The sequence below is a fragment of the Gobius niger genome, assembly GCF_951799975.1.
Source record: "Gobius niger genome assembly, chromosome: 1".
In the NCBI taxonomy this organism is placed as follows: domain Eukaryota; kingdom Metazoa; phylum Chordata; class Actinopteri; order Gobiiformes; family Gobiidae; genus Gobius; species Gobius niger.
In genome coordinates, this window is record NC_136852.1 from 62,966,801 (window position 1) to 62,980,260 (window position 13,460).

The 13,460-nt window shown below is 40.9% G+C and overlaps 1 protein-coding gene across 4 annotated transcripts in view; it reads right to left on the bottom strand.

Moving 5' to 3' along the window:
* The window catches only part of taok3a (TAO kinase 3a), a 45,039-nt gene that overhangs the window by 10,096 nt on the left and 21,483 nt on the right, over positions 1-13,460 (bottom strand). For all 4 annotated transcript variants that reach the window (XM_079557672.1, XM_079557673.1, XM_079557674.1 and 1 more), the window contains 12 exons: positions 12,716-12,955; positions 10,655-10,726; positions 10,353-10,454; positions 10,196-10,241; positions 10,023-10,119; positions 9,647-9,760; positions 7,856-7,947; positions 7,678-7,771; positions 5,630-5,711; positions 2,916-3,083; positions 1,555-1,746; positions 750-887 (listed from right to left, as the gene is read on the bottom strand). In XM_079557672.1, the coding sequence (XP_079413798.1) occupies positions 750-887; positions 1,555-1,746; positions 2,916-3,083; positions 5,630-5,711; positions 7,678-7,771; positions 7,856-7,947; positions 9,647-9,760; positions 10,023-10,119; positions 10,196-10,241; positions 10,353-10,454; positions 10,655-10,726; positions 12,716-12,847 (1,329 nt within the window). In that variant the 5' untranslated portion in view covers positions 12,848-12,955. The remainder of the gene's footprint in view (positions 1-749; positions 888-1,554; positions 1,747-2,915; positions 3,084-5,629; positions 5,712-7,677; positions 7,772-7,855; positions 7,948-9,646; positions 9,761-10,022; positions 10,120-10,195; positions 10,242-10,352; positions 10,455-10,654; positions 10,727-12,715; positions 12,956-13,460) is intronic.

A 13,460-nucleotide genomic window follows, 5' to 3' on the forward strand; every position in this document is an offset into this window, starting at 1 on the left:
CAGTTCCAGTTACAGAACCAGTTGTTATTCGTTTTCCACTGAAAAAATGCTGGCTCTTAATTCCAAAATCTGGTGCCGGTTGGGAACCAGTTAAAAGCTGTACCAAGAAACGAGCAAAAGTGATTTTAGGGGGGGGGCTCTCTCTTCCGACAACCAATATTAGTTAGTCAGTGCTTATAATTTCCTGGAGAAGCCAGAACAGTCTGTGGAGGAAACTAACTGTTGTTTTGCTAAAACAAGAGGGAGCAGTTAGAAAGAAGAAATCAACGGCTGCTGTGACAGGAATATAAACTTATTTTCGTGTATTTTATAACCAGAAGTGTCTGTAGTAAGATGTTACTATCCATGTTTTATGTGACTTCCCAAAGCGTTGCTATGGCAATAGGCACAACGTCAGCTCACGTTGGTAGAAAAACAGAAGTCAGTACGGAACCAGCCCAGCACCAGAACCAGCTCCAAACCAGCCCAGAACCAGCTGTAAAAAAAGCCCTAATAGAGGAGCTTATATCACTTTAGGCACGCTTGAACAAAAACTAAAAATATATAATAATAAATAAAACTTGCTTATGAATTATTTTGTATAATTTTCTACCACAGATAAATTTGAATTTTGACACAAATTTACCCATAAAATATTCCCGCTCTCCATTTCATTTTTTGAGAATGTGTGAGGACATTATATGTTGACAAAAATGTTAAAACTAATTTTGAATGTTAGTGTGTTGGTGCTGATAACATGTTTCCCTCACCAGAGAAGCAGACTTGATGGTTGCAAAGCGGCCCTGGTTCTTGTAGTTCTGAGCCTGGCTGCTCTTGTCTGAGGAGAACGGCCTCAGCTCCGGTCGGTGATCTCTGTGAATCCCATCGTCCCAGTTGTACTGATGGTCCTGGGACAGACGTGAAGAGAGAGAAGACGGGTTATAAACAAGATGTCAGATGTGCACACGTTGTCGTATTTCAGAATAAATTCTTGGAGTTAAACCATGTTCAAGGTTGAGTTCTAACATTATCTGACAGATCTCAAAGGATTATCTGAAGATCGACATTGCATTGAAAAACAGCCCCTGCGTCCCTTTCCCTTGTTCTCTGCTCAACAACTTAAAACAATGCTGCAGTCGTCTGTTCGTACTGTGACGAGTGTATTCACGTACTGTCACAAGACAAAGGCAGATGAAGAAAGGGAATGAAGGGGACTGACAGTCCACTCCTCTCTTGTTTGTTATGTTTTTAGCCTGAGACAATATTGGAAATATGGCTGATTAGTTTGGGAAATGTTGTGGATTAAGGTCCTGGTGGACATAAGTATCAGTTGTGAAGATGAGTAGACAGTGTGAATAAAGTCGTTATGGTGAGTTTTCATTTTGTTTTCTTTCTCTCAGGTGCGGGTCCTGAAGAGAGTCACTGTTGTAAAAGGTCTGACTGAATATTTATGACATATTGAATGGGTTAAGCAGCAGAACAGAGCTGACCTTAATTTTAATTTTCAAATCTCATTGACAGTGCTTGTACCTCATCCCCATATCCTTGACTTTCTCTGATTGTCTGGTCGGTTACCTTCTTGGTGTGGGGAGAGGAGTCCAGGCTGTAGTCCTGTGGGTGCATCATGGTCATCTCGGAGCAGCTCTCGTCCAGCACCTCCTGCATGCTGTTGATGCTGCTGCTTTGGCTGCCTGTGCTCACGGAGGTGCTGGGGATGGAGTGGTTACTGCCCAGGCTGTTCATCTTACAGCTAGCTGCCTCGCTGTCCTGGTAAGTCACACAAAACAAACTTACAGGGATCTATGCAATGATAAGTATTACACATAACATAAATGATGTAAGTATTCACATACAAATGTATATATTCCCTGAAAAGTTACTAATATTTATCTTACTAAAATATGACTACAGTACCTGCATAATTTGTGGTGGATTCTGAGAGTTTGAGCACTTTACTTTAACCTTCAATAAATATATTTTACCACCCAGAAACAAAACAAAACTAAACAGATTTCAATCATATTATACACTGTAAATATCAATATATTTTCTATGAATATATGCTTTTCAGTAAAACACAGACCATTCTTGGTAAGAACCTTATATGTAATTATTTAAAAAAAATGCTATTGTTGTGAAAATAGTTTTGGTAAGATCTCAGACATCCATCTGCAGAGCCTTAAATATTCAGTAGTAAAACGCTGGGCTGTGTACAGTGCTGTGAGGTTGGTTTATCTCCCTCATAAAGCATGGTTTGGTGCAGTGTCTTTTCTCACTAAGACTTTAATGGTGTCCTGTTGCACTGAGCTTTGGTGACTGCTGTGCATTGCGTCACGTGGTGTAAAATGTCACTGTGGCTGCTGGCTCTTGATGCCTGTTCACTTTGCTGCAGGCCAGGTCAAACAAGGAACATATCATGTCTGTGTTACTCCACAAAGCTTATCGGAGGAACAGCTCACTGTCACAGACAGACACTGCTCACTTCCGAAAGCATAGACCAAATTAATCCGGATACTTCATACCGTACTATCTACCTTTTACAGCTCACGTACCACCCTGAGGTGTCTGTGACACCCCTTCAGACTGAGAAGTGCCTTTTCTTTGTAGTTTTACTTTGAATTGAAGTCTGCAGAGGGAGATTTTAGAGAAGTGCAACAGCACACATCCCGCAGTGTGCAGCTTTAGTCCTGAGTTTAGCCAATACTCAACATTAAGTATTCAGAAACACTGTATTGAACCATAAAATTAAATATATATATACATCCCTCAGCCCCCAAAGCAAAATCAAAGGCCAAGAACAAAATAGACTTCTCTTTCATTTCAAAGTTTGGAAACTGAGCAGAATTTAAATGTTGTTGGTAAATTTCAACCTAAACCATTTGTCTCTTTGAAATTTTTCTCACCAAAAACAAGTTAGTGCCCTCCACTTCACCCACCTCTTCCTCCTCCTGGCTCTCGCCCATTGGTCCATTATGCTTCTCTTGATAAAGAATCTTCTTCATCTTTCGATACTGCAGATTGTCCAGCTCCCGCACCGCATCCTTGGTCCTCTGTATGAGGTCGATGAGGATGCGCGGCGACCGCTCTCGACGCACAAAGTCATGCTGAGGAAAAAGCAAGCCAAAATGAATGCTTTTGTTTAAGCTAATTGTAATTACACATCTTCTTCAATATGCCATACTTCCTCCCTGAGTTTTAATGAATCACATCACTGGACACTAGAGGGCGCCTGCATTGTTCACAAAGCAATCTTCTCTTCCTCCAGCTGAGCACATCTCACACATTTGTCAGACGTGGAGTAATTGATTTTCATAAATACTCCTAATCCCATTTCAGTAAATAAACCCATGCATAGGCACAGACAAAATGATAGTGGAATTACATAATAGCACTAATAAGCAAAGCCACTGTCTGGCCTAAATTTAGAGTCGGCAAATATTTATTTTAAGAATGAGTGCAACTTTGGAGTCTATTTATATTACAGCATGATGTAGCTATAAATATGATCTTTTTTATTTAACCATCAAAGGGGAGTGGGTCAGTCAGTCTGCATGTCAGGGTGGGCTTGTTTCATGTAATTCTCTACCATCGCACACACAGCAGGCTTGAATAATAATATTGCGCACACTGGCCTAAGCATGTCCTTGTATGAACTGGGCTAAAATTAAAATGTGGACCAAGTTGAAGAGAAAAAAAGATTTCAGGTCTATTTCTAGCTCTCTGCACACCTTCCCTCCGTGTGGCAGATGCTGGTGTAATGAGTTAGTCGGGACACAGGGGGATGACATCACAGTCTGAAATGAGCAATTACAGACTTTGTCCCGTTTTCTGATGTACTGTACAATAAGGCAGTCATCGGATCTATGTTCTTGAACCATATTAGTAATAAGACATATCTATTTATGTTTCGTGTGTTTGTGAACTAAGTGTTTATGGATCTAAATAGAGACTGGGTTGGTTGAGTTGTTGTTGTTTCGCTTCTGTCTACTTCTGAATTTTCACTGTTGAAGTCAAAAGTCATACTAGTAAATAGGCCTCGTGCTTAAATTGAACCAGGACACAGTGCTGGTACTTGATTTCAATACTTGAGTAAAAGAACAGTTACTACTGGTCAAATATTACTCTAATATAGGCCAAAGTTGCTCAACCAAATTCTTACTTAAGTAAAAGCACTGAAGTATTTGCTGCAGAAAAAACGTTTTTAATTCGTTAAAATAAGTTCATGAAAAATAACTTGAGTATTTACTACGCTGGCAGAAAAAACAAAGAGAGAGAGAGATATTGTACATCCAATTACACAATGGAGATAATTTTTTTCACTCAAACATTGTGGCGCTAGCCCGCAGCTTTGCCCATTAGCCTGTTAGCTTCTTCTTCGTGATTCCAACACTGTGTTTTGGGTCTCTGGGTCGATGCAGGGAAAGTTGCAAGGGTGGTTTTCTGGCCAGAGACTTCAGGGGAAGATGAAAGACCCCCCAATCATCCCATTAACACTTGTACTACCCCCAGAGGGACTACGAAAATAATTTATTAAGGTAAACAAGTTGCTTAGTACGGTTTTAAAATTGTGCCCAAATCTCCTTCCTTGTGAGTCAGTGGCATTTGACAGTACATCCGCACAGCACCACCTACTGTTCACAGAGTGTGCATTGTTAGGCTTTTATTTATTATTATAATTATCTTTCAAATGTAGAGGAGTTAACAGCAGTAAGTTCTCAAACAAAACACTACTCAAGAAAAGTACAGATTGTCAAAACCTCCAATAAGCACAGTTGTTACTGACCACCTCTGCTAGGATGACATTTTGACTACAAGAGCAAGAGGAAGCTTCTTAAGAGAGAAGCAAAGTAAGTAAGCACTCTAAGTGAGTAAGCTTTTTGTAGACACAGCGTCGCAAAGTGTTTTCTATAAGCCAGAAAGATACAAAACAGAAGATCCTGTCAGCAGGGATAGCATGCTCGACATTTAAGTAAATGAAGTATAGAGAATATGAACGGTTGAGTTTAACACGTCCAAAATGGCAAATCGCAGAGCTGCCTGATTCTCGTTAATATGATAATGTGCCCAGAAGCGTATTTAACCTGTAGCCAACGCTCTGATAGCTGAAGGCCCCCAGATTAGTGACCTGATTTCCCCTGTAAAGAGCTGGTTTGCATGTGTGCCGACAGGAAGAGTGATTTTGTCAAGGGAACGTGGGGTATTAATCATAAGCTAAAACGGCCCCCTCCCCTTGATCCATTCACGATAAAGTGTCCCTTTTACTCATCCAAAAGTCTGTTTGTGACTTATCGCTGGTTAATGGTTTTCTAGCCAGGATTTAGGTCAGAAAGTGTTGGGGAAAGAGAATTCCTGTCGAAAAGTCAGTCCAATCGAGATATCCAACACCTAACCCTGCTATCTACTGTATGGATGGATCTACTGTATGTCTGCTCACCCAGAAAGTAAGTCTCTTAGCGACCAATAGGATTACCTTTCAGTCACATAAACAAAAAGATCAACACCTCAATTACAGAGAAGCAAATCATGGATTAACACGCAAAGTTTTATTCAATTTCGGAATCTTAAAGTTGGTTGGTGGGATTCTGTGGGTGGGATTGAGTGATTCATCCGGAGTGGAAGGAAGTGGAAGGTCACAAGGAAGAGCACTCACTCGTAGCAGCTCCCCCGACGAGGGTCTGTCCTGAGGAATCTTCAGTAGGCAGTAGTCCACAAAGCTTCGGAAATGGTCGGACCTGCAAAGATAATTAGAAAAGGGGGGGGGGGGGGGGAATACATACATTGTAAAACTATGGAAGCAGCAATGCCAGGCAGACAGTACAGCAGATGGCTATCCATTTAATCCAACATGACTAATCACATCTTTGTTTATGTATATCACTATATTAAGCCACAGGATTTGTGCGTAATCTCATAATGTCCATTAATGTATACACATGTATACCATAGATTACATAAATATGTGGGGCAATCAGGAAATAGGCCAATGGAGTTGTGGAACACTGTGCCACTGACTCAGAGCTAAAAATACGCTCCACAATTCTCGCTGCAAGTCTGACTGCGAAATGGGGCATCAAGACAAAAATCTGTAAATGTAAAACGAAGAGGTCAGCGCGAGGCCAACATTTAAAACAAACCATTTTGATGGGTTTATTTTATTCTTGCACTGTCTCCAGAGAATTGTTCAAGCTGCACACTACACTCTCTCCTAGTCTCATCTGGCAGAATATGGCTGATGCCTTGGGCCGTTGGAACAAAAATATCACAACTCTAAAAAGCAATCATGGAGCCAAGCACGATGTTACAAACAGAAGCTAATTTTTTACAGCAGCCTTGTATTTGTGCTCCGGTGTCGAGGTGAAGAATACGTTATCTAAATGAGTGTTGGGAAGACAGCAGAGAAAAGGTCGTTGATGCCTTCAGGCAAAACTCCAGCATGAGACGCGCCACATGCTGCTACTCGCCTTTTTTTGTTCTTTGTTCTCAACTGGATTTATTTTGCACTATGATTTGGAGGGGAACCACACTTGTCAGCAAGTCTCTCCATATCGTATTGTTCGCAAATGCAAAGCTGAAAAAACAATTCTTTGCTCTTGATGCCTTCTCAACATTCACTACAGTAAACAGAGATGAAAACGCCACAAAAATGACAAACGCATTAACAGCAATTAAAAAATAAAAGACAAATACGGAACAAAAACATGACAAAAAAGCACAAAAAATAAATAAAAAACGCGACATAAAAGCAAAAAAAAGTGACAAAATAAAAGGCAAAGAAGTGTCAAAAAAGCGACCAAAAAGCAAAAAAAAAGTCAAAAAACAAATCTGTAAAAAAAAAGACTCAAAAAGTATTTAAAAAAAAGTGTATAAAAGTGACAAAACAGCAACAAAAGTGTGCCAAAAATACAACAAAAACGCTGTATATAAAATATAAAAATATGTTAAAAAAAATTATACGCGACAAACACATGACAAAAAGCACAAAAAAGAATAAAAACGTGACAAAGCATAAAAAAAAAGACAACAACAACAACAAAAACGCTGTATATAAAACATAAAAATATGTTCAATAAAACTACAAATACTTGACAGATACATGACAAATAAGCACCCAAAAAGAATAAAAAAAGTGACAAAAAAAGCAACAAAAGTGTGTCAAAAATACAATAAAAATGCTGTATATAAAACTAAATGTTCAAAAAGTGACAACGCAGCAGCAATGAGAGGTTTTGTAAGTCTTAGCTTTCAAATGAGGCATTACACTGGCCTATAGGCTGTAAACTCCTGTCAAGAAGCTTTTAGACTTGGGTAAAGCCAAACTGGGGAAAATGTGCTTGGTTAAGGCGGTGGTTAAGTGTTTAATGAGCAACACGCCTAAATGTAAGTTCAAGTCATCCTGGAACAACTGATATGACATTATGAATCAATCGTCTGTACCCACGGCGCACAGAGGCATTGCAAGCGCACACAACGGTGTTAAGAAGGAGTTTCCCCATGCAATTACATAATGGACTTAGACGTGTGACCTTGCGCGCGGCCTGGTGCTGGAGTCACACTTTGCAGATTATCTCCACAATGCCTTAACCTGGCTGTGCCCCGGCTGCACCACAGCTCTCTGCTGACGTGGCTTTATCCATTGTTGTCGTCCATCACCGTGCTGCGTTGCTTCATTCACGGGGCAGATTTGACATCATCACTCACCACTCATTGGACTGGAGCGTCGGAGAGTCATTCTGGGCAATGTGATATAAGGCACTCATGGCATTCATGTTGAATAGGGGTGGTTTACGCTCCGCTAGATCAGGAAACAAAGGTTACAATTAGAGATCCATTTCCTGTTTATGGCAGTCATCGTTTTCTTATCAACACGTTTACTCACCCAACTCGATACAAGTGATCCCTAGGGACCAGATATCAACTTTCCCTTCATACTGTCCCTCGTCCATGGCTAGGATCACTTCTGGGGCCATCCTGTGAAATAGTGAAAAGGCACTCAATTTATTAACACTGGAAAACACGCTTTAATCTACTAAGCCTCTTGGAGATTTCGAAGGGTCTGTTTCTCAGTGATAACGCCTAGAACGAACTGTTGTGTGGAGTCTGTTAAATGTGAGAGTTTGAGACTGGTTATGACAAGCAGTGTGCTATTGACACCAAAAAGCCCATCAATATCCCCGATGTTTGCTCCATTTATCGCCAATGTCGTCAGGGGAGAGTCTACAAATATGGGACAATGCAGAAGTCTCTGTAAAGCCATATAAAAAGATAACTGTTTCAAAAGGCAAATGACACAAGAGCAATACGTGCGTAATGTGTGTGCAGGAAGCATTCATACCTCTCTATCTGTTCCCCTGCACTTATGGTGAGATATGTCTTTATCATGGGGAATTAAAGGTGTTTACTGTGATTGGGAGTGCAGGTTATATCACAGCATAGCAACAGAAGCTATTTCATACCTGGTAGTTTCGGTTTAGGGTAGTTTACAGTGCAGTTTAGAATGAAAATGAGTGTATTTACAGACTTTTTTCACAGCAACAGTACAGTAACCCTGAGAAGTGATTCTGAAAGTTGTGAAAAGTACTTATAAACTCATCCCTGTGAGTAGATGTTAGAAATGTGTTAGGAATGTAGGGAATGAGTTTGGACACAGCTAAAAATTTAAAATTTTGAAACAATGAAAACAAACAAAAGAACAGCTAAAGGGTCTTAAAGGAATAGGCCACCGTATTAAATACTGAGGTATGTTCTTACCTTAGTACCTTAGTTCTTACCATAGTAATATTACTACGCCTTGCAATATAGTTCCCCTTTGTATCCACCTTGAAAATCGATGTTTCATTTTGTGTGACTATACTTGGTTCATGTAAAGCAGGGGTAGGCAACGTCAGGCCAGGGGGCCAAATCCGGCCCTCCGGTTAGAACCTTTGGCCCTCAAGATGATTTTGAGAAATAATATTACTTACTTTAATCATTTTGGAGTTTAACCTTAGCCAAGCACATTTTCTCCAGTTCTGCTTTACCCAAATGTAAAAGCTTTGCGACTGGAGCTTCCAACCTAAAAACTGAAGTACGGGTTTTGATTCACTTTTTGTAATTTTTTTTGCTGCATGTTTGTTGCTTTTCTTGTTGCTTGTTTTTTGGGAGTTTTTGTCTCTTTTGATTCTTTTTTTAAAGACGCTTTTTAGATTTTAGGAAGGTCGAACTGGAGAAAATGTGTTCAGTTAAGGCAGGGGGTTAAGTACTGTAAAAATGTGAGAAATACTGTCAATTACATAAAAATGTCCAAAAAGAACACCAAATTAGGTCATATATTATGCACAGCACTGGCATTTGTAGAAAGTGGTGCTTTACTTTTGGCTAAAATTGTCAGGTTTGGCCCTTGGTCTTTTTACAATGAAGAAAATCGGCCCTCCACCAAGCAGACTTGCCTACCCCTGATGTAAAGGTTCATATAACCATGTTTAAATAGGTGAAAGTGCTTGGTAGCATTTGGAGCTATACCTATGCTGGGAGAGGCTATGCTAACGCCGTCTGTGCTTACATGACTGAGGGCACGCGTAAAGACCAGACAGCTATATATCAACCCATCTAAGCTAAGAACATATTTCAGTATGTAAAAACAGTGGCCTGTTCCTTTAAAGAACTGTGTTCTGTGCTGTTATGTACTGACCAGTAAGGTGTTCCCACAAAGGAGTTGGCAGGTGAGGCAATGGAGGCAGAGCCAAAGTCGGCCAGTTTGACCTGACCCAGCTCAGTCAGCAGGATGTTCCCGGCTTTAATGTCTCTGGATAAGGGCACATGAAATGCAACAGAACATATTAAGGACAAAATTACCAGGGTAGAGCAACACAATGTAGTATTTCAGTATCACGCAATGGAATGCAGGCTTCTGTTGCAATTTCAAGGCTGGTCTGAGCTTGTCAAAACTTAGTTACGAAATGTCACAGTTTTAATACATAATAAAAAAGTGCCAGTCTTAAAAGTCTGTTATGGCAACAGTTTGTCAAAGTTATTCCTTTAGAGACACTGAGAAACATGGAGCTCACCTGTGAATCATATTATGGGAATGAAGGTAAGCCAGTCCGAGCAAGGCACCGTGGGTAATGGCAGCAATTTCCACCTCTTGCAGTGGTTTCTTGTGAACTTTTGAAAATAGACCAAATCAAAAACCAATATGTATGGATATTATATGTTACTTATACTTTTCTGACTGACTTACCTTCTAATAAATCTGATGCGGAGCCCAGGCAGTACTCCATCACCAGCTGAAAGAAAACATTTTTAATCCTAATTAACTATTTTACTAATCCACTGAGGAGTGGAATAATAAATCAAATGGATGTGATTGAGTGAAAACTATCAGTAGAGGTACTGACCCAGGCAGTGTTGTCTTTTAAGTAGCAGCCTTTGTACTCGATTGTGTTTGGGTGGCGCAGCTGTCCCAAAAACTTGACCTCCTTAATGATGTCCTGCCACTTCTGCAGAAACAGTGAAAGAATGAAACACATCGGACCAATGACCAAAGAAAAGGCACCTCAGAGTTGTGCAAAGCCGCATTTGCAGTTTGATCTTTTGCCAATTGATGTCACTTCATCTGCTATTGGAAATATTCTTATCTTGATTTCTCTAATACATAGGACACATGAGAGCTGTTCCTTTTGATAATGCCATATCTTACTTCGGTTGTCTGCTTGCCATTATAGGACATCTTCTTGATGGCCACCACCTCATTGGAGTACGAGTTACGGGCCTAAAAAGAAACAAGAAAAAATGAAATAAAATTGTGTATTAAGAGCCAGGATAGTAAAGATTCTGCTCTTTATTCCTCACAAGTGTAAAAGGGCCTTTTGGTGCATCGAGCTGCAACACAACTCACTGCATTTTCAAAGCAGCTGGTATTAGCATGACACAACAGATCCTCTTATTTAAATTTGAACTCATTTCTGCTTGATCAAAGCACTCTGTGTTTACTGCTGGGGCAGGAGTCATGTGTGGTTAGTCTGCAGCTTCTGTGCACATTTTTGAATCATCATTGGAATCATCTCCACACATCCACAAGCCCATATTAAAGCCCGGGTGTTAACCTCAGAGGTATTTGGCCTTTGGGACACTACACTGCAGCTCAGCCTAAGCCCTTAACCCAGCTTCAGCCCACTTACAAATGAATGGCAATTCATGTAGAGGTTCAGATGGAATTACACTCACGGCACGCAGAGCATTCCCAGTTGACTTTTTTCCAGTTTCATTTGATTCCAATGATTGCCTGTCAGTATGAGCAGAGCAGAGCTCCCTCTGGTTTACTCTGTACTATAAAGAGGCAATATTCATTTTACACTCAAATATTAAAACCAAGGCCAAATGTCATCACAACGATAAACCAATAATGGCATAATTTTGCAAGGATATTCCTTTCTATATTAACATGGAGATGTGTAAAGCTCCAGGTAATGGCCCTCTGCTCAGCAGGAGGATTTCACCACAAATGATTTTATAATGGATGTCTTACCAAGTACACACTTTCACCAAAGAATGAAAGAGCATAAATCTACATGTCTTTGAATTTCATTATTTGTTTCAAAGTAATAAACAGTGCATACAATTACCCACTGTGCTATTCTCCTCAAACATGCAATTAACCTGCAGCTAGATTGCAGCAAATTAGCACTACAGACATTTACAGAAGATCCTAACCGAATCAAAGCCTGGTTAAATATAATTGCAACCTTAGGCCCTGTGCTTAGCATTAACAACACAGAAAGAATATTTCTATATAAAAGACGCAAGAAACCAGGCTGCCAGTTTTATTGATTATTGTGGAGCAAAAAAGTCCACTGGACATTTGTTCTGATCTGTTGTTAACCAGAGCTAGGAGTTTAGCTACAAGAGAACATGCATAATGTGTATGTGAAGAGTTCAGGACTGGTACAGCTGCAGGATTTTCTACGCACAGAGAAGCCTAGCAGACGGACGGGGCACTGGGGCTATTAATGATGTTTGAGGGCGGCATGTACTTTATATGTCTGTAAATAACATGGGATAGAACCGAAGAGTAAAGCCCTGTCTGCCAAGAAAATCCTGCCTTACTATGGAGTGTTTTCACAAGTGAGAGCAGCTGACTGAAGAGCAACAGAGGCTTAACACCAGCGGTCCTGCTGCATCTGGAGGGGAGGGGCGACGGGTAGGGGATATGGAGGGACAGAGACGGTCCAAGCCTTCCCTCTTCACATCAAATCAAAGGCTTGAGGAGTAATTAGTGATGATGAGATTACTATGACAGAACTGCGGAAATAGCGCTGGAAAAGTTGCTTTCACAATCAGTCAGTTTGAAGATTGAGTCTCCCGATTGTATGTACAAATCACCAAATCAATATAGAACAGTACTAGTAGTAGTGAAAGAAAATCCAAGGCCACATACACGACATAATAATCATCATCCTCGTGCAGGGAATGGCTGCTGCCTGTGAACATGTAATAAGTGTCATAAGTAGACAGCCCCGGTTCTTGTAGTAGATCCGAGCGTGACGTGTAAGCCGAGTCCTTCATTAAATCAGCTTGTACTGACTTTATGTGATACGCTTCAATTTGTAGCAAAATTGTATTGGAGGTAGTGCGGCCATTAGTGCTGTGGTTAAGGCTGCAGCACATTTCCTCGGGGTCATGGGTTCGAGTCTCGGCTCTGACAATTTCCTCAAACACATTTTAAAGCTTTAACCGGTGTTACCGTGCTGGTACCACTTACAAAGTAAACTGCCCCAAAGCTGCCATGTCCGATCTCGTGTAGGTCACAGAACACGTCCTCTGGGTCATCTTTGAAGAACAGCTCGGCCAGCTCAGGGTCCTTCAGCGTTCCTTTCCTCGTGGATGACGGCATTATGGGCGGGGCATGGGCCGGGCGGCGGGGACCACGCTTACAGACACGCTATTGCTGCAGCCGCTACCGCCACCAGCTCTCCATGGCCTCGGCATTGACCAGCGAGACCTAGACAACACAGAAGACATACAAGGATTAAAGGTATTGCTTGTTGGATGTACCTAGAGAAGTCATTGAGCTTTAACTACTGGAGGCCTGCACTCGCACTCATTAGGACTTGATTGCTGAGCTTGTGAAACTAGGAGAGAGTCCCTTTACGTTAATTTCCAAACTGGATTTAGCCATTGGGCGCATTTGTTGCTCGTGACGGACATATACAATTTTTAGTTTGGACGTGCGACCAGCTCTAAGAAGAGTCCTGGTGTACGAATGCACGAATGACAGAGGCCACTGTGCTCTTCAGGATCTTTAATGTTGCAACATTGTTTCTGTTCCCTTCCCCAGATCCTCGATGCAAACCTGTATCGGAAGTCTACAGACAGTTCCTTTGACTTCAGGGCTTAGTTTCTGCTCTGTCATGCACTGTCAGCTGTGGAATCTTATACAGTGGGAGGAAAAGTATGTGAACGCTTTGGAATTTCTCACATTTCTGCCTAAATTGGTCATAAAATAT